The sequence below is a fragment of the Lactuca serriola genome, chromosome 2 (assembly GCF_051521515.1).
Source record: "Lactuca serriola cultivar US96UC23 chromosome 2, Lser_US96UC23_V15, whole genome shotgun sequence".
NCBI lineage: Eukaryota > Viridiplantae > Streptophyta > Magnoliopsida > Asterales > Asteraceae > Lactuca > Lactuca serriola.
The window spans coordinates 189,707,411-189,731,397 of NC_136409.1; the positions used below are offsets into that span (position 1 = coordinate 189,707,411).

Here is a 23,987-nt window from a genome sequence, read left to right on the forward strand (position 1 = left end):
GAGGTACCGGAGTCTGATGGTTTGTTGGACTGTGGTGCCTGTTTGGAATTAGGTGCATTGTGTGGTTGAGGTGGATGGTGAGGGTTTGAGGGATATCGTGAGTGGTTATTCTGCGAATTAAAGTTATGGTTAAAAGGTTGTTTGGTAAACTATCGATTTTTATGAAATGATGGTGGTGGTAGTCGGTTGAATTGTTGGCTAACCAAGGCGATGGAATTCTGAAATTCTTCTTCATCATCGATTTCAGCATCAGACTCATATAACTGTGGTGGGTTCTCACATAAAAGTGGATAGGATGATTCTGTGGGATATGAGTATTGCAGAGTTTTGACTTGTGGGGTTTGAGCTATCATGGAAAGTGGTCCACCAAGGTCAGCATAATTGATTCTTGTGCTTGAAGTTCTTTGTATAACTTAAACAAGGACAACGTATGAATCTTTCTATCTCCTAGCACAACCATCTTTGTAGTAGACCATTGTCTTCCCAAACCGTTGAGAAACTGCAGGTTTGTTTCATGATTACTTCGAACTATACCCTCATTTGATAACTTCGTGATTATGAGATTGAATCGTTTGAACAAGTCATCAAGAATTTCACCGGGAAGAGCTGTAAAGTTGTTAAACTCATTGAGATTTGTGGTAAGTTTCTTATCCTGAGCTTGTTCTGAACCTTGATAGAGATTCTTGAGCACATCCCAGATCTCGTTAGCTGAATTGCAGTTGATGATGATGTCAAAGTTGTCTGGGGCAATACCGCAAGAGATTTCATATAATGCAATGGCATCATTCTCCATTTTTCAAGATCATCTTTGGTTGTCGATTCATTACGGTTGTACCTCCACCTAGTAGTGCTTGAGCACCATCTTCTTGAACAAGAGTAAGAACAGGGACATAGGGTCCTTCTTCCACAGATCTCCACACATCTCTACCAAGTCTCTTTAGATACCTTTCCATTCTTTGGGACCAATGGTGGTATTCATTTGCAACCAATATTGGTGCTCTGTTCGAGCCTCCAACACTATTGGAAACGTTCAATGATAAATCTTGTGCCATATTTCCTTTTTTTTTTCAAGAATTAGCTTTAGTGGTATAGAAGGCTTTACAAAATCAGAGTTTTGTTTTAAAAAGCAACCACTTTGCCTCTGATACCAAATTTTGAGAGAAAAACTTTTGAGAAACACTTGAAAAAAGGTTAGTACAAGGTAATAGTTATGGAATAAGTTAATCTCAAAACATCAAGGTATCTCAATAATAATAAGTTAGAAGTGTTAGATAGTTAGTTATGGAAATGTAAAGGAAATATAAATGACAACAAGTTATATCAAGTAAACATCAAACTGATTCGTAACAAGGTTTACAGTCAAACACGAGTTAGTAAATGTGAATAGTTTAAGATGAAGAGGATCTTGGATATTAGATAAGATGGAGATATGAAAGAATGATCTTTGTATTTCAGAATTCGATCAAAGGATTGTGAAAGTAGGTACGATTACATGAAGAAGGAAGTCTCTATTTATAGAGTCCTAAAAAGTTATATCTGAAATAAACAACTAATATTCTACTGACTTAAGTGACCATGAAAGGTTCACTGGATAAAGCTAAGCTAACACGCTAAGTCAGTTAATGTAACTAAAAATCTTCATCATTCTTCATTGTGTTAGTGGTTGCGGTTCATTACGGTTCACAAAACAACTTCTTCAACTTCGGTAGACAAACTTCAGTTGTGGTAGCAACTCAAATTGTGGTAGACAAAACATGACTACAGATCATTAAGTTAAATAGGGTCACTTTCTGATACCAATTGTTGAAACCGATTTTAACGATCGGTGGATGCGGAATAATAATATCTTGAGACTTAACGCAACTAAAAATATGAATGAAGAACATGAAGATGAGTAGTTCCATAAAATACTAGAAAAGAGAGATCAAATAAATATGAAGAACATGGTTGGGAGAGATAACTCTCCCTTGGTAGGAGAAATCCCACTACACTTTCTCTCTCTAGAAACTACAATGTGAGTGCACACTTTTTCTACAATGACCAACGCTCTCTATATAAAGGAGAGAGAAACCTAACAATACAATAAAGGGAATAAATAACCTAACTTATCACTCATAATTTGTAGAGCATTTACATGCTCGAACAGTATCTCCCTAAATGCTCGCAAATAATGAGGGATATAAATTAAGTGATAAAAGGCTAAAATATAGTAACCGACTAGCAAGTGTGATAATAAAATGAAACATAATGACAACCAAATGTTGAAATGTCTCTAAAACTCGGAAGTGTCTCTGATCTTTGATGTTGGCCATGAATCTCTACATAGTAAAGGTCTTCGACTTCAAAGCACCACAAATGAAGCAGAAAAATAAGATCCAAATCTTCAAACTAGTCATAAGCCTCATGATCAAGTAGAAGATCCAATCAGAAAAACACTTCGACTTGAAGAAGTCAAGAAAACATCTCTAGTTCTCGAATCATAATACACCCAAAATTCTTCAAAGAATAACCTGCTAAAAATGTGAAGCATCCAAGAGTGAAGTCCAAGTAATAAATAATGTGAGTCCAAAGACATAGTCAAGCAATGCCAAAAATTTGATCGGAAGATCAAAAATAAGTGCCACGTCACATCGCATACTCTTCGTCTTCAAAATATCACAAATCCAAACTCAAGAAATCATAAGATCTGAACCGGATGCAAAAACAAAAGAATCATCATGCGGTAGAGTCTAAATAATAAATAATCTGGAACCGGGAAACATCTAGTGATGCCAAAAATTTGATCCGTGAAGACCAAAAATCAGTATCACATCGCATCATGAAACTAAATCATCGTCTTCATAAGTCTTCAAAAATCCAAACTCAAACAATCATAAAACATATCCGGATGATAACATATTCTCTCCCTATTTTTGATAACCAGTGACCGTATATCAAAAATCAACAAATCATCGGGATGGAGAGTGTTGGATACCAAGAGCTATGCAAGCTCTCCCTAGATGTATGTAGGATCTCGATAAAACACGAGAATGAGAGTAAAATAAATACTATGCGGTCATTTGTAGCCGGTTGATTTAGTCGTTGAAAACTGCTCGAACAAATACCAAAGTAACAATAATAACTCTGCGCAAAAAAAAAAAAAAAAAAAAAAAAAAAAAAAAAAAAACTCTGGTGTGCCGAAAAATAATACCGATATACCCAAACTGTAGTGCCAGAACTCTTGAAGTGGTCTTCAAAAGAAAATAAAGTCCACATGCTCAAGATACATGGTTCGTCAACCATAGATCAAAAGAGACAAGTCAAAAAATCTCATAAAGTGAAGAATGTGAAACAACTTTGTTGATCAGGCACCGTTGTGGTGCAAACATCGCGAAGAATAATATGATGTCCGACTGCGGTATGGAGTAATCCTCATGGAAAGAATAAAAATTTTCAAATATAATCAGCAAGAAGTGAATCAATGTGACTATCAAAGATTAGGTTGTGGCAAAAATTGGTATTAAAAAAAAAAAGAATTGCTTTTAAAAAATAAATTGGTTTTAATAAAAAAAATTGGTTTTAATAAAAATTGGTGTTAAAATAATTGGCTAAATAATAAAAAAATTGGCTAAAAAAAATTGGTGCTAAAAAAATTTGTGTTGAAAAAATAAATGGTGTTAATTAAAAAAATAAGGCCAAAAGAATAAGGAAGGAGGAAAGGCTGCTATGAGAGGAGATGAGGAAGGAGGAAGAAGGAGGAAGAGGAAAGGAGGATGGAGGAGGAGGGAGGTATCGGAGTTGAGAGGACTGCAGTGGGAGGTGAAGGTTACAGGTGAGAGGAATTGCGTAAGAGAGGGGTTGCTGGTGAGCGGGGATGCGGGGGTAGCGTCTTAAGTAGTGGATGCGGTAGTTAAGTGTGGTTGCGGATGGAGCTGAGGAGGTTAGGCTGCGGTGCGAGGTGCGGTTTGAAGTTGTAGTGGGAAGGACTGCGGTCCGTGGGTAGCTACAGTCAGAAGTTGAAGGTAGGTTGTGGTAGTTGCTTTGGGCGAAGACTGCAGTCTCTCGGATATGCTTGCGGTCAGAGGCAAGAAGATAGGAGGCTGTGGTTAGAGGCTAAGAGGGACTCCGGTACAAGGCCTGAGAGGAGTACCGAAACTGAGAGGGACTCCGGTAGCTGAGAAGGGCTCCGATACCATGACTGAGAGGGGTACCGCAGAGGCTTCTCAGGAGGCTCCGGTAGGGCAGTTTTTGGACTGCGGTTTTGGGAACCGAGGAGGGCAAAGCTGATGACTAAAATGTTATTTTTCATGAGAAAATGATATCGAAAAGGCCATGTATTCATATTTTAACATGGGAATATTTTCTAAACATTTTGGGTCAAAAAGAGGTGTTGGGAAGGCAAAATGATGGAGTGTGCAGGGGGTTTAAAGGGACAAAAGGTGATGGGATTTTTCAAGTCACATGGTTTTTTTGTCTTTGGAGGGAAAATAAAGTGAAGTACTCTTTTCCAGAAAGAGTAAAGAGGACAAATGGCTTTTCGCAAACAAAATTCACATGTCCACACTTCTCATAAAAGATCTATAGCAATATTTTTATTCTTCTAAGCTTGAATCAACACTTAAAAATAGAAAAAATCATCATAAAAATTTCTGGTTTGAACCCAAAAATTCTTACAAAAAACCGAAAAATCTTCAAGATAAACACCGATCAGGTGTCATTCCCTTGAACTAGTCGCTTAAACCTTCAAGGTACGGCTCTGATACCAATTGTTGTAACACATTTTGACGATCGGTGGATGCCGAATAATAAGATCTCGAGATTTAACGAACATAAAAAGAACATAAAGATGAGTAGTTCCATAAAATACTAGAAAAGAGATAAAAAAAAAATAATACATGAAGAACATGGTTGGGAGTACCTCCCCCTTGGTGGGAGAGATCCCACCACAGTTTCTCTCTCTAGAAACTACATTGTGAGTGCACTCTTTTTACAATGACCAACTCTCTCTATATAAAGGAGAGAGAAACCTAACAATATAATAAAGGGAGTAAATAACCTAACATATCACTCATAATTTGTAGAGCATTTACATGCTCCAACATGTGTAATTGTCAAGCCTCTAGTTAGATTGCTCCAATATCAGAGTGTAACTATGTCATTGCTCATGAGCTTTTCACCTATTTTTACTTTCCCATGTCCTCTTTGTTAGGGTTTGATGTACAAGCTAAATATGGGCCATGTTGGTGATGCTACGACATTTATGTTGGGTTTTAGTTCAAAATTAGTTTCAAAAACTAGAAAATTGGCAAACAGAACACTTTAAATTTAGAACATAATATAAACATTTTATACCCACCAAGGATCTTCTTGCAAGTTATAGAAAGATTAAACAACAACCAAAGAAAGGATGAAGATATAACAACCTTTGTTATTCTTTGGGTCCTCTTGGGAGACTTGGAAGTTGATGAAGAATGTGGAACCTTTGAGACACCAACATGAAGCCAACTTGATGTAAATGCTAGTCAAAACTCTTAAGCATTAATTCCATATCCAAATATGACTTAAATAGAGCAAAATGCAAGCAAGTAATCTTCTAACACTTCTTTTCAAGAGAGAATATGAAATATTATGAGGGAGCTACGGTTTTGATGAGTAAAAATGAAGGGAAAACATTCATAAAGCTAAATCATTACCCAAGGGTTCTTATCACTTTAAGCACTCCATATCCTAAATCCTACATGTCTCCTATTCCTTTTAAGCCATGCTTACTTTCTCTTATTATATTCAAAAGAGCATGTCTTGTTTCCTAGAAACTAGCTCATCTTTTTTTTTTTTTATAAATAAAAGAGAAGAGAAGTTTATAAAATTCTTTGAACTCTTTATAAGATATAACGTTTAACTTTTAGCTAAAAGACAAAAGAGTCTTTCTAGTCCAAAACAATGTACGTGATTTAATAAATCATACCATATGATATATATATATATATATATATATATATATATATATATATATATATATAATGTTACTAGATAATGAAAATTAATATTTCCATAAAATAAATAATTTCCAGTTAATTATAAGAGTTTATTGAATATTTATTAAAATCAATTTCTAATAAATAATCAATTGTATCAAGTTTTTGTTAGTGTGGCCCATTAGTATCATATGTTAATTAGCAGTATCATATGTTAATTAGCAATATCATTTTAATATGATTCTTGAGCATACTAGATCTTTCAATTCCCACTTGCACAAGACTCATATTAGACTGATATAGACAGTGATAAACGTCTAACAACATTTTACTGCCCCCATCAACATACAACTTTGTGCGATTCTATCAACGTCCAATTCCCAAAAGCCCAAGGCTACAATTGGTTTATAAGGTAAGTTTGTCAATTATCCCTTTGTTGCAGACATCATGTCGAACATGAGATTCAGATCGCAATCAATCTCGTTAGGTGTTCAACTTTTGGCAAGGAGCCTTAGATGTCTAACTCTCAACACATAAGAGGAACAAATCTCATCTTGACTGCATAAGCCTTTTCAATAGTTCACACCATACCTGAAAATGGCTTTTATAACTGCCCGGTTAAGGACCAACATTTGATCATATCAAAGCGCAGTATTCCCTATACTTAAGTCTCACTATGTATCTCATGTTTTAAGGATACAAAGATAGTACCTTTTAATCAAGTATCATTCATGATAGCGATCCATGAGATGATCTTGATGTGTGTCAGTTCAATACTAGTTCTTTGACAAGTACCTATGAAACTTGGTTACAACAACTTGCCTACTTTCATCTAGTGAGAGTCAACCAATCCAATTCATATTAGTGCTACTTTATAATTTCTCCCACAATTATAACCGACGATGAACTTTTAGAATAACAACATTATTCATGGATTAAACATGTTAATACATAACACAATAAGTATTAATGTGATGACTATATCCCAGTATATCATAACATTAACTAATAATTGTTGTTATAATGTTTCAATATCCAAATAATAAATCCAAATCAAAATCTCATTTCTAGAATAATAAATTCTTACAGCTGAAGTGTGACCATTCATACTTAGCTCAAAAGGATGACTTTATCAATGGATCTGACAAAATTTAATTTTTTTGATCTGTGAATACTATTATTTCCATACTTAACTTTAATCTAAGTATAGTTAAATATCTTGGAGAATATGATTGGTGTTCTTTCGTGACATAGAGTCTCTTAGCTTGATTAAGTATACTCTCGAAGTGACAAAGATTTATATGTGATCCTTGAATGGCAGAGATCAACATTGTTTTTCAATGATTCGCATTCATCCAATCATATTTGAATTCAACTTCTAAAGTAGTGTATTCTTATTATGTAGTAGATTATGTCATTATGTTTTGCTTGGACCTCATTCCAACAAGACTTACCCTTCATTCCATAATGAAGTCAAAATCCAATTATAATTCATAAATATTTATAACTATTTAGAAATTAACATCTTGTGTAGCTCTTTCCATAAAGATCCTTTCTAAACTAATTGTCTCATATACATTCTCTTAGTTCTTCTAAAGTAATCTTAGAATGCTCTCTTAGTCATCCAATGACTTAACCATGTATTTAATTAGTATCCTATGACATGCTTACAACATGATCAAATACCATGTCCTATGCATAATGTAGTGTAAATTATGATTTTATTTGCCAAGAAAATGGAATATAAATCATTTCATCTAGTTCAAACCTATGAGTTGTTTTATTAGATTATTAATTTCTTTTAATTAAAATTTTTTAATTTCTTTTTATCAGATATTTTAATTGGATTATTATATATACATAAATATTATTTTAATATGAAATATTTATATATTAATAAAGTTTATTATATCGGATTATTAATTTATTTTAGTTAATTTTGTTTATCGGAGTGATTCTTTTTTATTGGATTATTATATATTATTATATATTATTTTTAATTTATAATATTTATATCGTAATAAATATACATTATCAAATTATATTAATTTCTTTTAGTAAATTTTTTTAATTCCTGTTTTTTGGATTAATTCTTTTTTATTGTAATATTACCTTTAGTTTATCATTTTTTTTTAAATAAATTTTATTTTTATATTATTAATTTATTTTTATTGTATAATATTAATTCTTTTTTATTTTATTAGTTCCACCATAAATTTGTCGGAGTACGCAAAACCGCCGCCTGCTAATCAACAAAAATTGTCGGGATCATTGCAAAAAACCTTTATCGAAGGTCCGACGTAAACCCTACTAACTTTTTCCATGCAACATCCCCAATAGCTACCTACGACAACCTCTTAACAATCCATTAGAATCCTCCATATCTCACACAATGCGCAACAAACTCCTATAAATATTAAATGTAACATACATAAAATATGGTCCCAAAAATTTCATTTTTAATAAATAATAAAACAGTATTTATCACTGACATCCAAACATTCACATATAACCACCAAATCAATCTATAAAATCATATTAAAATATCCAAGGTGGAAACATATGATGTGTGCTTTTCAATCATCCCAAGTTCTCTTTTTTGAAAACCGAAGTACCTGAAACATAAACTGAAAAATGTAAGCACTAAGTTTAGTGAGTTCCCAAGATACCACATACCATTCATATCATACAATAATGAGATACAGGCCCCGTCCACACTCAGATATCAGTGAGATACGGGCCCCGCTCACACTCGCATAACGGCCCCTGCCAAAACGAGATATGGTCCCCGCCCAAACGAGATATGGTCCCCGCCCACACTCACATAACGGGCCCCGCCTAAACGAGATGCGTGCCCCGCCCACACTCATATAACAATGAGATACGGGACCCACCCACACTCATATAAAGGGCCCCGCCCACACTCGAATAATAGTGAGATACGGGTCGCGCTCACACTCACATACACAAATAAACACATACAAGTATCACACAAACAACAAGTACAACAACCTACCAAACATACCAATAACCACATTCAATTAATGATGAGATACGGGCCCCGCCCACACTCAACTAATGATGAGATACGGGCCCCGCCCACACTCAGCTAATGATGAGATACGGGCCCTGCCCACACTCACATACATATAATACATAACACGTGCAAGAGTCATGTAGACAACAAGCATACTAAGCATAACACACCACGGACCGACATTGGTGCCTTCAACCCGTTAAACCCAGTAGGGAAACTCACCTCGCATTGCAGACGATCCCTGGCAGCTGGCTAACAGATTCCCGAAGTGTCAACACCAAAATAAACCCAATTAATAATCGGGTTCCAATGCATAACCATAAGTCCATACTTGGGGTAAAAATACCATTTTACCCCTAACCTAACTTGGTCCAAGATCAAGGCCCACACTCACACTTTGAAGGCCCAAAAGTCAAATAATCAACCAACGCCCCATAATGGCCAAATTGTCCAAATTGGGCCCAAAACCCTTGCATGGGTCTTACCCTAAAGCTCATCCAACTAATCTAGTCCATACACTTGTTCTCAGATGGCCCAACAAGAATCCAAACACCTAAGCCCAAAAGAAAGGCCCAACTTGAAGCCCAATCATAATTAGGGTTTTCACATAAAATGACGATTATGGTTAAGTGTTCTCACTTAACCCATTAAGGACTTAATCCATTATGTCCATCACCCCACTAGGCCAATCATACAATGTGGTCGAGCATAATTTTATAATTCCAATCCAACGGTCGAAACGCTAAGTTTTAGGCTGGTTAGGGTTTCACCAAATCAGGCACCACCCACTACCACCTCGAGCTATGGTGGTCGATGGCGGTTCACGACAGCAGCACCACCTCATGGTGGTGGTGGTGGCTATGATTCTAGGCTAAAATACTGAAAAAGTACTCCAAGCACCCAATCAATCACTCACATAAACACATAGCCACCAGAGATGATGGCTAGTGGCGGTAAAATGATGGCAGCCACCACCTCATGGTGGCTGTGGTTGCTCTTCCAGCCAAACATTGCTCATATAACAACACCAATAATGAAAGCAGTATGTACACTCGAACACACACCCACACAGCTACTGCCTAGGCGGCAGACGTCGCCGGAATAGACGAAAACAACGGTGCAAGGGCCATCGACGACAGTAACAACGTCTCCAATGTCATATTCACAAAAAATAACAATAGATAGGAAAGGTGGGTTGCGGTTGGACTTACCGAGTGTTCCGGTGGCTCACGACCCATGCACGAAGAACACAGCTTCGACTCTGATCTCGGTGGCTCTTCCGGTTGCCCATGACGTCTGGTAGCGATGTTGTGGTGGCGTTTCAATGCCGAGGTAGCCGCTTGGCGGCCTTGTGTGATCGTAAAAACGAAAATAAGATTGGTGGCGGCTGAGAAGAAGAAGAAGAAGAAGAAGAAGAATGGCAAAGGTATGCTGGCAACAGACAAACCCGACAGTCCCATCGTCGACTCACTTTCTCCGGAAGGGGGCAGCTGCGACGTCCAGCGGTGGCAGCAACAATGGGGATGGCAGCGCCGGAGATGGTGGGGGTGAGGGTGGTGGCCGGAGAAAACAAGTAGGGTTAGGGTTCCATTCCAAAACGAGGGGGAACGGATACGGGTTTAATCCCGTGTTTCATTTCAAACATTTGTATATTTTTTCGAGATTAGCCCCTCCTCACAAGATCCTTTTCAACTTAACCTAATAAATACCAAGTAGCCCCTGCCTTCATAAATATTTACAAAGTGACTCCGAAAATTACACATAACCCCCACAATTCCAAAAATTATGACATTTAACTCCCATGGCTAACATCCATAAATTTATTATGGATTTAGGGCTTTAATAAAATAATATAAAAATATCTTTTACATCTTGGGGTTTAGGGCTTATTATTTATTTACTTATTTTATTTAATTTTAACGGAACGTTACAATTCTCCCCCCACTTAAATTAGATTTCGTCCCCAAAATCATTCCTTACCATTCTCGTTATGTCGAACAGCTTGAGAAACCCAACCAAAACCCCGAGCATACCCCAGCCTTCCCAAGGCAACTGAATTCAACCCTCGTAGGGCCATACGACCTGCAAAGGTATGAATCTCGTATAACATAATCATGCTTACCTAAGATGAAATCTGAAGTCTCGGGATGTTCTAACTCCCCGACAGACTGCCCATACAGAATCATTATCGGATCCAACCCACTTGTCTCTTAACTCGCTACTCTACTATTAATTACTTGAGGTACCTACTAGAACAGAATCACAGACCAATTGTCCCTGCAGAACACTTATACTTGACCGAAGGCTCAGGTAATCCTTCGAGTAGGAGATTCATCATTACAACGGTTAGACTTAGACAATAGTTGTGCAATAGGATCAAATGATCTACTTTGAGACTCTCCAAACCCAAGTACGAGTGACCTGACCTCGCTACAGAATAACGAGCTACTCCACATACTCGAGCTCCAAGTCATAGAAAATACCGCCCTGACTTATCTTGATTCTCTTACCAATAGAACCAATTCAAGAAACAATCACGAGATTTGACCTACCATCCAAACGGAATCCATTCATTACCGATCGATGCCCTCGACATAAAGATACCCCAATCCTCATCCCACATAAATTAAAATTATGCACAAAATACTCACGATACCCGACTCGAGATCTTACCCATAAACCAACCCGATACTCAACTCATAACCTGAGATCCACAGATCTGCACTTGCATTTCACCCAACACTTTCTTATTACAACAAACCTTGCTAAACTGGGTTATAAGGTTCCCAAACGAATGCAGAGACCACCCAGCCTATAAACCCTTCTATGTCACACACACTGACCGCTCACTTAATCCTGAAACCCAAGATTCCATACCCTGACCCAACGGTCTCTACCAGGCCCCACCTGCATTGCCATAATGTAACACTCGTGTTTCTAGCCTAGGCATTTATATTGAGGTGATAGTCTAGGTTAACCTTTGTAACTCATTTTGAAGAAATGAAAAGGAATTATGTGAATTATGTGTTTTATGCTTAATTATTAGGGTTTAATTAATTAAGAATAAAAATAAAAATTCAAGTGTGAGATAAGCCCGATATCTTTACATAAAGTTGTAGTGATCGAAACTAGGATTTCAGGGATATAAAGAATACCAAAATCCGAGTTATAACGAAGAAGTTATGACTTGTTGAAGTTTCACGATAAACCGGCACGGTGCCGAGTGTCGTAAAAAGTGAGTTTTTGATAAACTACTTTTAAGCCTTAGTAATCTAAACGAAAGTCGTAGTATTCATTAAACCGATAAGTTCGATAAAAAGAACGCCCAAATCTGACTTCGTATAAGGAAGTTATGATTTTTCGAAGTTTCAGCCTAGCAGTAGACAGCTAAAAACTCGAATTTTAGATCGAGTGATTTATAGCCGACACAAACTAAACAAGAATTGAAGGTCTCGTAATTAGTAGCACAACGGTAAAAAGTCTGACGAAAACGGACGTCAGATGAAGAAGTTATGAATTTTTAACGGATTTCCTGTCCCGGTCTGTTAAAATAATAATAATAAAATTAAACTCAAAATTAGCCGACGAAGTCTAAACGGAAGTTGTAGAGCGTAATTTTAGCTACGCGTTCATATAAAGAACGTCAAAAACGGAGCTCGTATGCGAAAGTTATGGATTTTAGAAGGTTTGGCGCGAAAATCAAGAAAATTCGCATAGTCACGAGCTGCCACGTCACCCTCGCTCAAAACGCGCCACGTGTCCTGCTGAGTCATCCAAGCACATGGCCTTATCCGAAGTGGTCCACTGAGAAGGCGACATGTACCCTCTTGCACAAGACTGAGCCCTCGCAAGCCGCCATGAATCCCCCTACTTCGGACCCTAGACCTCGGTCCAATCACAGACTGCCAGCGAGCCCCTCGCATGCGCAGACCATGTGCGAGCCATGTGCAAGCCACCACCCTGCGAGCCCTCGGATCTGTGACACGTGGTTTTTTCTCAGCCGTCCGATCAAAAGCCTCGCCCCTATAAATAGAAGGGTGCGAGACCTCCCGGGGGTATTTTGAAAACTTGTCATTTTTAGCCCCTTTCTCCATATTTCTTTCATATTATCATCCCCTGAAGCCCCGGTATCAATGATAAGCCCCGGAATACGCCACGAAGAGCCCGTGAAGCCCGGAAAATTTATCTTTTCAGTTTCGAAGCCCGACTTTCGCAGAGCCCGGTTTCTCAATAAAACTCCCGGTTTTATTAGAAACAATCGTTTTAGGAAACGAATTGCAGCCCGATTATCATCAAATCATGTGAGTGTGTAGTCACTTTCATCTTACACCTAGATATGAAGTATTTTCTAGAAAATACGTGCTATGTGTAATTATATTAAGTGTTTATTTGAGGTGACTGTTGAATAAATATTTTATACAAGTTTTAAATTGTATATGTATTTTATCTACAAAATATGTTGGGTAGAACATGGGTAGATGAAATAGCTGATGTGTGTTAAAATGGTGAGAAACCTCGATGTTGTTGTTGTTGTTGTAGTCATCTAGCGGAGTATAGATGACGACCACGGACCTTTCTAGACAGTCCAGTGGAACACTAGCAGGTTCGCAACTTGTAGGTGTTTCTGACTTAAATGTTCATTGGCGTACTCCATCCCTCTCATGGTTGCCTTTAGGACATGTATGGCTGAGGAAACCCCTTAGCAGTAGTGTCCCTCCCGATGATAATCCTTAGGCTAGGTCCCTTGTGATAGGTGTTTAGGGACGTAAAGTGAGGACAACGGGAATGGGTAATTAGGATTATTGTTGATTGGTGAACTTAATAAGTATATTATTATTGTGGGTTGAAAACCCTATATGCTCACCAGGCTCCCAAGCCTGACCCACTCAGTTATTATGATTACAGGTAGTGGACCCCAAGCATAGACGAAAGATGATGAGAGATTTTTTATTATAGGCCAGTAGTTGTAAATAACTGTTGAAATGCTTATAATGTCTTGTTTATGCTTTTGATCTGTATCGCAACATGACATCCCGAGGTTTTGTTATGAAATGAAACTATAAATTTCTTAAGGAATGATTTTGATAAAGTTTTATCATGTATTATTTTGGGGACCAATTCTGCAACATCTTTTAAAAAGATTTCTCTGATTTTATTATAAAAAGCATAAATTAAATCGGTCTTTTCTGGCCGAGAAATTAGGGGATGTCACAGTTGGTATCAGAGCATTAGTTTAAGCGAACTAAGAAATAGTAGAATTTCTAGACTTGAACTTAGAATGCTAAGTGATGATTGTGAGATGAGTGTCTACCATATTTTAGACACGAGCACTAGTTTATTTTAGGAAAAATGCCTAAAATGCCTTTATGTGCTAAATGTTATATGTTGCCATATATGCCATTATTTGTTCGGATCTATGGTCTATTGTCGACCGGATCTGGAAACCTTATGTGTGTAGGATTCTAAGCGTATGATTACAAGATTAGAACTAACATGTAAACGTTTCGGAGTGATAAGGGAATTAACATGTCTAACAAGGATAAAGACCTAAATTCACCTTATTCAGTATATAGATTGTAATGGAAAGAACTCGAAGTGGAGCGGGAAATGCAAACAGAAACCAACAACCTCAACCTCAAGTTGTGGAACAGGTGCCGATAGTAGGAGTTGCACCCGAACCCATCACCATGGCTGGAGTACGAACTATGATTAAGACTATGTTGGCTGAACAAAGGGAGGAATTGAGGCAAATGTTGCTGAACGACAGGGATGAACCTTCAGTTCCTGTTGAACAACGTGAACTAAATGACGATCGATCTGAAGAAGGGAAGAACAGCAGATCGGTTGGTCATAGTGAACCGCTTGTGGTTGGGAGGAATAACCACGAGGGTAGAGTGGAGAGAAATGGGTGCAAGTATAATGATTTTATGAATTGCAAGCCATCGACCTTCACTGGAAAAGAAGATCCCGTTGGAGTAATGGACTGGATCTCGAAAATGGAGTTGGCTTTCCTGACTTGTGATTGCCAAGGCAAGCTACAAACTACATTTGCAATACGTCATTTCAGGGGTAGTGCTGCCCGATGGTGGAGCACTTTAGGGAAAACCCTAAGCCCTAATTAGCCACTGCAACTAACTTGGGCAGAGTTCTTGGTACACTTCAAGCGCAAGTACTGCTCGGTACAAAACGTGCTTGAGTTAGAAAACCAATTTCTAACGCTGAAGAAGGGGAGTGTGACCGTTGACGAATATACAAATAACTTCACAAACAAAATGGAGTTTGCTTTGCGTATTGTCCCAGATGAGTTGGAAAGAATTGACAGATACGCAAAGGGACTTCCATGGGAGTACGCGGTGCCAGTACGTCAGACACTTACTTTGGAGGCAGCTATCTCGGCTGCCAAGTCTGTTGAAGATATGATAAAAGGGAGAGCCGCCAGCAAGGTTGAAGTTGGCAAAAAGAGAAAGTTTGAAGGAACTTCAGGTTCCAATAAAAAGAACAAATTCTCGAAGATTGGTTCGAGAAAATTTGGAGGAGGAGCCGAAGCCAAGTGGTGTGACAAGTGTAAGAAGAAACATGTTGGGAAGTGCAGCGTGGAAGTCACTTGTTACAAATGTGGAAAGCCTGGGCATTATGCCAATGAATGCACCTTCAATAAGAACGTATGTTTTGGGTGCAATAAAGAAGGGCATATTTTGAGGGACTGCCCGAAGAAGAAGGAGGCAGCAAAACCCAATCTTCCACCAAAGCCGAAGGCGAGAGCCTTTCAGATGACACTTGAAGCTGCGAAAGAAGAAGCTGATGTCGCTTCAGGTACCTTTCTCGTAAACGAATTGTCTGCCCAAATTTTGTTTGATTCTGGAGCCAATTACTCCTACATATCGCATGAATTTGGTAGAAAACTAGCTTTGCCTATAGATAGACTAGTTAATGCTATAATAGTCGAGATTGCTAGTGGCAAGTTTGTACCTGAGTCGCTACCCGCAGTTGTTTGGTGATATGTGATTCCGGGGACGGAATCATGCTAAGGGGGGGGGGGGGGGGGAATTGTAACACTCGTGTTTCTAGCCTAGGCATTTATATTGAGGTGATAGTCTAGGTTAATCTTTGTAACTCATTTTGAAGAAATGAAAAGGAATTTTGTGAATATTATGTGCATTATGTGTTTTATGCTTAATTATTAGGGTTTAATTAATTAAGAATAAAAACAAACGTCAAAATTAAAGTGTGAGATAAGCCCGATATCTTTACATAAAGTTGTAGTGATCGAAACAAGGAATTCGGGGATATAAATAATACCAAAATCCGAGTTATAACGAAGAAGTTATGACCTGTCTAAGTTTCGCGATAAACTGGCACGGTGCCGAGTGTCGTAAAAAGTAAGTTTTTGATAAACTACTTTTTAGCCTTAGTAATCTAAACGAAAGTCTTAGTATTCCTTAAACCGATAAGTTCGATAAAAAGAACACCCAAATCTGACTTCGTATAAGGAAGTTATGTTTTTTCGAAGTTTCAGCCTAGTAGTAGACAACTAAAAACTCGAATTTTAGATCGAGAGATTTTTAGCCGACACAACCTAAACGAGAATTGAAGGTCTCGTCCTTAGTAGTACAACGGTAAAAAGTCTGACGAAAACGGACGTCAGATGAAGAAGTTATGAATTTTTAACGGAATTTCCTGTCCCGGTCTGTCAAAATAATAATTATAAAATTAAAGTCAAAGTTAGCTGACGAAGTCTAAACGGAAGTTGTAGACCGTAATTTTAGCTACAAGTGCATATAAAGAACGACAAAAACGGAGCTTGTATGCGAAAGTTATGGATTTTAGAAGTTTTGGCACGAAAATCAAGAAAATTTGCATAGTCACGAGCTGCCACGTCACCCTCGCTCAAAACGTGCCACGTGTCCTGCTGAGTCATCCGAGCACATGGCCTTATCCGAAGTGGTCCACTGAGAAGGCAACACGTACCCTTTTGCACGAGACCGAGCCCTCGCAAGCCGCCACGAATCCTCCTACTTCGGACCCTAGACCTCGGTCTAATCACAGACTGCCTGCGAGCCACCACCCTGCAAGCCCTCGGATCTGCGACGCGTGGTTTTTTCTCAGCTGTCCGATCAAAAGCCTCCCCCTATAAATAGAAGCGTGCGAGACCTCCCGGGGGTATTTTGAAAACTTGTCATTTTTAGCCTCTTTCTCCATATTTCTTTCATATTATCATCCCCCGAAGCCCCGATATCAATGATAAGCCCCAGAATACGCCACGAAAAGCCCGTGATGCCCGGAAAATTTATCTTTTCAGTTTCGAAGCCCGACTTTTGCAGAGCCCGGTTTCTCAATAAAACTCCCGGTTTTATTAGAAACGATCATTTTAGGAAACGAATTGTTGCCCGATTATCATCAAATCATGTGAGTGTGTAGTCACTTTGATCTTACACCTAGATATGAAGTATTTTCTAGAAAATACATGCTATGTGTAATTATATTAAGTGTTTATTTGAGGTGACTGTTGAATACATGTTTTATACAAGTTTTAAATTGTATATGTATTTTATCTACAAAATATGTTGGGTAGAACATGGGTAGATGAAATAGCTGATGTGTGTTAAAATGGTGAGAGACCTCGATGTTGTTGTTGTTGTTGTTGTAGTCATCTAGCGGAGTATAGATGACGACCACAGACCTTTCTAGACAGTCCAGTGGAACACTAGCAGGTTCGCAACTTGTAGGTGTTGATGACTTATATGTTCATTGGCGAACTCCATCCCCCTCATGTTTGCCTTTAGGACATGTATGGCTGAGGAAACCCCTTAGCAGTAGTGTCCCTCCCGATGGTAATCCTTAGGCTAGGTCCCTTGTGATAGGTGTTTAGGGACGTAAAGTGAGGACAACGGGAATGCGTAATTAGGGTTATTGTTGATTGGTGAACTTAATAAGTATATTATTATTGTGGGTTGAAAACCCTATATGCTCACCAGGCTCCCAAGCCTGACCCACTCAGTTTTTATGATTACAGGTAGTGGACCCCAAGCATAGTCGAAAGATGATGAGAGATTTTTTATTATAGGCCAGTAGTTGTAAATAACTGTTGAAAGGCTTATAATGTCTTGTTTATGCTTTTGATCTGTATCGGAACATGACATCCCGAGGTTTTGTTATGAAATGAAACTATACATTTCTTAAGGAATGATTTTGATAAACTTTTATCATGTATTATTTTGGGGACCAATTCCGCAACATCTTTTAAAAAGATTTCTCTGATTTTATTCTAAAAAGCATAAATTAAATCGGTCTTTTCTGGCCGAAAAATTAGGGGATGTCACACATGACACACAGACCTTGCCCACAGGTCCCACCCAAACTATACCACGGATCGGCCTTCCCCATGGGTCCCACCTATCTAGGGTTACATAGGCCTAGCTCCACTTCGGACCCCAATGGTCCTCAACACATAACGGAGAAATATTCCTCGACAATCTTGATTGGCGTGCCCAAGGCACAAACTGATTCCCCTATACGCTCAAGTCTACTACCAATGATAGTCTACATCTGTTAATGTATCCCTCAAGGAGAACGTCAAAAAATGAGAAGTCAAACTAACGTCAAGCTTGGCCGGCCCAGAGCCCGGTTAGACTCAGTCCGAGGCCAAGGTCGGGCCTTCGCCAATGCAAAGATCACTAGCATAATGGTTAAGGCGCAGAACAGTGCCTTAACCTCATCACAAAGGAATAACACCCCGACAATGTGGGACCAATCAGAGTGTTTCACTTGCCCATCTGACGATAGCCACGGTCATCATAATATCAAAAGATTGCCCTTTAGCCAATGAGGGCATGAGGCAAAAAGACGTGATGGAGGATCCTCCAATATGGGTCCGCTACGTCGCACCTCATGAGGGCACGCTCAACAGAATCAGTTGAGGGGCACATGCCTCTCAAACAGGTATAAAAGGATCCTTCTTCCTCACGATGAAGGGGGACCAAACTTTTTTTTTCCTATGATTTACTCTTACTTCTCTCAGCCCTCATTCTAACTTGATCGTCGGAGCTTCGTCCCGGTAATTCCTCCCGGACGTCGAATAACGATCATCTCTTTTAATGTGATATCGGGAGAAGGAACTTTTACGAAATCCATCATCAATCTCAATTCAACCATCTCCAACTTATCACAACATTTGGCGCCATCCGGACGTATCTCTAGAACGATACATCCACAAAGCAAACTGAAAGAGCAACGATGATAGGTGAAATCCCAGTGGCATCAAGATCAGTGGAGAGAAGTATGCTACGTCTAATGTAGCCATTTGATGAGGGGCAAACTTCCATTCAGGAAGAACACACTTCAAATTGTACACCAGTTTCACAGACGCCATCCAACTCTGCAGCAGAAACGGAGGCAACCTATATAGCCAGCCTATCGTGACCAACTGCTAACCCAACTCCACAAGTAGCGATCGTAACCACAACTCCATAAATTATCGCAACACAACAAACAGTGATCCCTGTTTCGCAACAATAATCATTCCCACATACTTCAGGCACCGACACCTGGATCCCTCACACTAATCAAACACAACCACAATCTCCCCTGATGGTCTACCCATATGCCACCATGGAAGGTTTGCCTCAAGTGCCGCTATTCGTACAAACACCACTGATATTCACCCCGTTTGTACAACAGAACCCAGGTTCAATCCTTGAACTGTCTCAGCCGCAAGCCACAGGGGCGCAAACATTGACCAACCAGGGATCCAATTCTTAAGGACGCGATGTTCACTTCTCAATAGCATCTGAAATCAACCCCTTCACAGCAGCCACTCAGTCGTTCAATCCGTACATGCAACAGTACACAGGGGCAAACCCATATATGGCAACCCCGGCGAGGCAATACAAAATCTAGCAATTTGGATTGTCACCAAACCTACAACAATATCAACCGTACATCTCGCCGGCAACTATGCATAACCAAATGTACGCGAGACCCTATCAGATGTAGCAACACATAGCCTATGGCGGTACGTCATACTAGTACATAGACAACCCCATGCGAAGTGCAGGCTTCATTTCAGCCATGAACTGTTGCAATACAAGATCCCGCACACTGCAATGATCCCGAACATGCCAAAGTACGACGGTACTACAGACCCAGACGACCACATTGATAACAAAGAGTGGATGATGATATCTATTAAGATGGATCGTCGCTTCACCTGCACTTATTTCCCCTGCACCTTAATAGGAAATGCAGGCAAGTGGTTCAAGTCTCTTAGGCCAGGCAGTATCTCGAGTTTTGAGCAGCTGAAATACCTTTTCCTCAACAACTTCATGCAGTTAAGGAAAGGAAAAGGGGACGCCGGCTCTGTGATAGAGTGTAAACAAAAAGAAGGACAATCGATTCGTGACTATTACGATCGATTCATGCTAGCTACCTTGAATGTTCCAGGACATGAAGAGTTCCTGGTGACAGGCGCCTTCGCCTAAGGTCCACTTCCTGGACCCCTATCGAGGAAGATGCAAGGAACAGTCCCTAGATCTAGGGATGAACTCAAGTTCCGTGTTGAAAAATACTTGAGACAAATCGAAGGGGGAGAGCGAAAGGAAGCCAATCTCAAAACTGTAGCTAACACATATCTCAAACAAGAGGAAGCAGCGTCCCGGCCAAACTCAGCCCAACAGGAGAGGCAAGATGGAAACCAACAGAGGCACAATCACCACTCCAGGAACATGTCGAGGAGGTATAGACCATTCAACAAGGATGATAACAGCAGTGGTCATAACGGTGTCCATGCAATCAATAATACGCCAACAATGGAGAGCAAGGACAAGACCAAGTTCTGTGAGTATCATAAATGCAAAACTCAGGATACCAATGAGTGCACAGTATTGAAGCGGTAAATTGATGAGAAACAACTAGTTGGAAACATAGTCGACATAGCAAAAGACTGTAAGGAAAAACTTGATGAGGATAAGCACTAGCCTAAGAATCAAAAAGGATGGGGGAACGGACCACGAATGGAGGGAAGAGATACTTACCATCACCGGACCCCATCTAAGTAGAAACCACCAAAGTCAACACGTATGCGTGAAGGTATACCATCAAAACATCCTCAACATAGCATTTTCAATGAATGACCCTAGGTTGGAGCACTGGGATCCAAATGACCCATTCCACATCACCGGTTTCATTAGCCAAAGTCGTGTTGAGCAAGTGTACGTCGACAACGGAAGCATGGTCAATGTGATTTATGAACACTGCCTTCGACGGTTACCAATTGAATGGAAAAAAGCATCTCCAGCCACCACGCTAGGGCCCCCTAGTTGGGTTCATCGATCACGGCATCTGGCCAACAGGAACAATCACACTACCGTTTACATTGATTAGTCATGATGGGGAACAAAAGATAACAAGGGTGCTCGAATTCTGGGTTGATGACCGCCTGGTTGAACACAACATTCTATTAGGCCGGCCAGCACTTTTCCAGCTACAAGCGATTTCGTCTACTCTTCAAGGAATTCTCAAATTCAGCACGACTGACAGATCGGCAATAGTAGTAGCAACCAAGCTGGAAATGGACGCGATGCCCAACGAGAAAGGAAGCAAGAAACCTAATTGTGTCCAAGAGAATGTTTCCAGAAGGTGGAGGATCCATGGTGGAGGTCTGCGGCAGCACAAGTGCTGGTCCACGAGTCCATGAAAAGACAAATAGATGTATTCAGTCGGCTAACAACATCCCCTCACAAAAAGAAACGAGCGTTGAACTAAGGATGTCTCAGCCAAAGTATGGAGTGAATATTGCAAAGAAAATAAGCGCCTACTCACGGACACGGGGACCAACCTGGCCCGCAATCAATGGCCCAAGCATGCCCAACCAGAGGGCGAGTTGGGACTCGAATCAGATCTTAGCCGATGTCAAACATGAACCAAAATCTCATGGAATGAAAGAGATAAGCGCTTGGCGAAACAAAAATAGAGGCAGAGTGTCACTTACTATAACACGCAAGCCTTCCTATAGAAGAACACTGACAAGGGCCTCTGATGAGATAAATGACTCCCCAAGTAACAATATGACACGCAAGGACAACAAGCGCGCAGAAAAGTGAAGGTGGTACCCTCACCCGACTAATGGGAGGCACTTCCCACGGTCTCAGCACGCATTGGACGAAGAAGAAGGGAAAGTACCAGTGCCTCCAGAGCAGGAAAGATGAAATTCCGCCCTCTCATGCTAGGCCCTTGTGGTAGAAACAACAGGAAATCCCAATCTGTTAAGCAACACTAGCAGCAAACAAGGAAAAAACACACAGCCGCGATGAGGTAGTCATAGCTGAACACTTAGTGAAAAATAAAACAGTGGCCTAGAAAAAGGAGTATGGTCAAACTCCACATAGGATAACCATACTCCAGGTGCTAACGCAAAGACTGGGCATACGCCCTGATACTTAGACATTCAGGGTCTATTGTTTCAGGTTTTTCTTCTTTTCTTTTTTAAGAGTCAATATAATTTGCATTTCGAAAGAGCTTTCCAGAATTCTGCTTAACCAATTGCGAAATCTCAGAGTAAAGAGGTTGTGCATATTTTCCAAGTAGAAACAATGGTTGATCACCTACACTACTTGAGAAAAATCTATGCAAGGATGCAACCATAGGTCTTAAAAGAGTCATAATCTTTACCTACAATGTGCCAATAACATCTCAGAGCCGAGAATGCATAAATCCTAATTAATGGCACAGAAAAAGGGGTTCTAAAAGGTTCATAACCTATCCCCTGACAATTGAACAATAAAAGGTCTTGAGGTGACAATCTCGGCCAGTATATAGGTAGCTAAACCTCAAAGTATAGTCAAGGAAATTAACCACCATTTCCTGACTTGACATAAAAAATCCTGATTACAACATACAAATCAATGCAATATAAGTCAATAGTAGTGGTCATACGACATATGAAGCTTACATTAACCAATTAATGTGAACCCTATAACAAGGGAATATGCAGAAAAGAATCACAGTAGAAACATCAAATAACCCTAGCTTAAAGATACCACAAAGCAATTCAATATATATATATATATATATATATATATATATATATATATATATATATATATATATATATATACAAAATAGAGAAAGAAGAGAACACTTCCATGCCAAACAAAAAATAAAATACACAGTTCATGGTTATTAACAACCATTATTCTTCCCTACACATACATGGGGATGCAAACACAATACAGAATTAACAGAAGGGACAAGAAAAAATTAGTACTCGGAGTCCGAGGAAGAGCTTCCCAGACCCTGCCTATGCCAAAACTGGCGTAGGCTATCATAATCTCGCTCCCCCAGACGAAAGAGGCCCGCGAAATCCATCTCAGTAAGGGACATAAGAGCAATATCCATCTCTTTGGTCCTTCTCGCAACACAGCTAAGATCCGGGGCTTCAGATTCACTGGACATCGTGGAAAAACCACCAAGTTGCTTTCCCTTCTCAAACCCAAGGGCCTCACACGTCTTACGCACACCCTGGATCCCGCTGGCAAACTCTGCGCTCTCGATAACTTTATCAATTACGCGAATCACTCCCTTCTCCCAGCATCCATTACAAACGGCCTCAAGCAACAACACCATCAACACGGGCACGAGCCAGTTGACGTTGGCACCTAGACAACTCGCTCGATAACACACCCTTCCCCCGAGTAAGAGAACTCACCTAACTTTTGATTCGCTTTGTTTGAACCTCCAAAGTGGCCACATGATATTCCAAGCAGCCTTCTCGCAGGCCACAATGCAGTTCTGCTCAGAAAGTACTTGGCGATAAGCCTCTGAATCCCGGAGCTCCTCCCATATGCTTTCCACAGAACCTTGCAATGTTTTTAACCGCGTGTCATTCATGTCGGCATGGCAAACCCGGTCGGCAACAGCAACCATGAGGGCAGAAGCCTGAGCCGCGACATAACGAACGTCACCGGCCATATGAGCATTCAATTGGCCTGTAAGCAAATTCA

The 23,987-nt window shown here is 39.7% G+C and overlaps 1 protein-coding gene across 1 annotated transcript; it reads right to left on the reverse strand.

The window, feature by feature from the left end:
* Positions 1 to 349: 349 nt before the first annotated feature.
* LOC145089879 (uncharacterized) lies at positions 350 to 1,052 on the reverse strand. Its single transcript, XM_079028266.1, has 2 exons — positions 836 to 1,052; positions 350 to 741 (listed from the first exon to the last, which is right to left on the reverse strand). Exons 1-2 carry the CDS (start codon positions 1,050 to 1,052, stop codon positions 350 to 352), a joined length of 609 nt encoding a protein of 202 aa, XP_078884392.1.
* Positions 1,053 to 23,987: the final 22,935 nt, after the last annotated feature.

Coding starts and splice junctions, on each gene's coding strand:
- LOC145089879 (XM_079028266.1), bottom strand. CDS start 1,052: ATGGCACAAGATTTATCATTGAACGTTTCCAATAGTGTTGGAGGCTCG. Junction 742..835: donor TCAAGCACTACTAGGTGGAG/GTACAACCGTAA, acceptor GTATTGCCCCAG/ACAACTTTGACATCATCATC.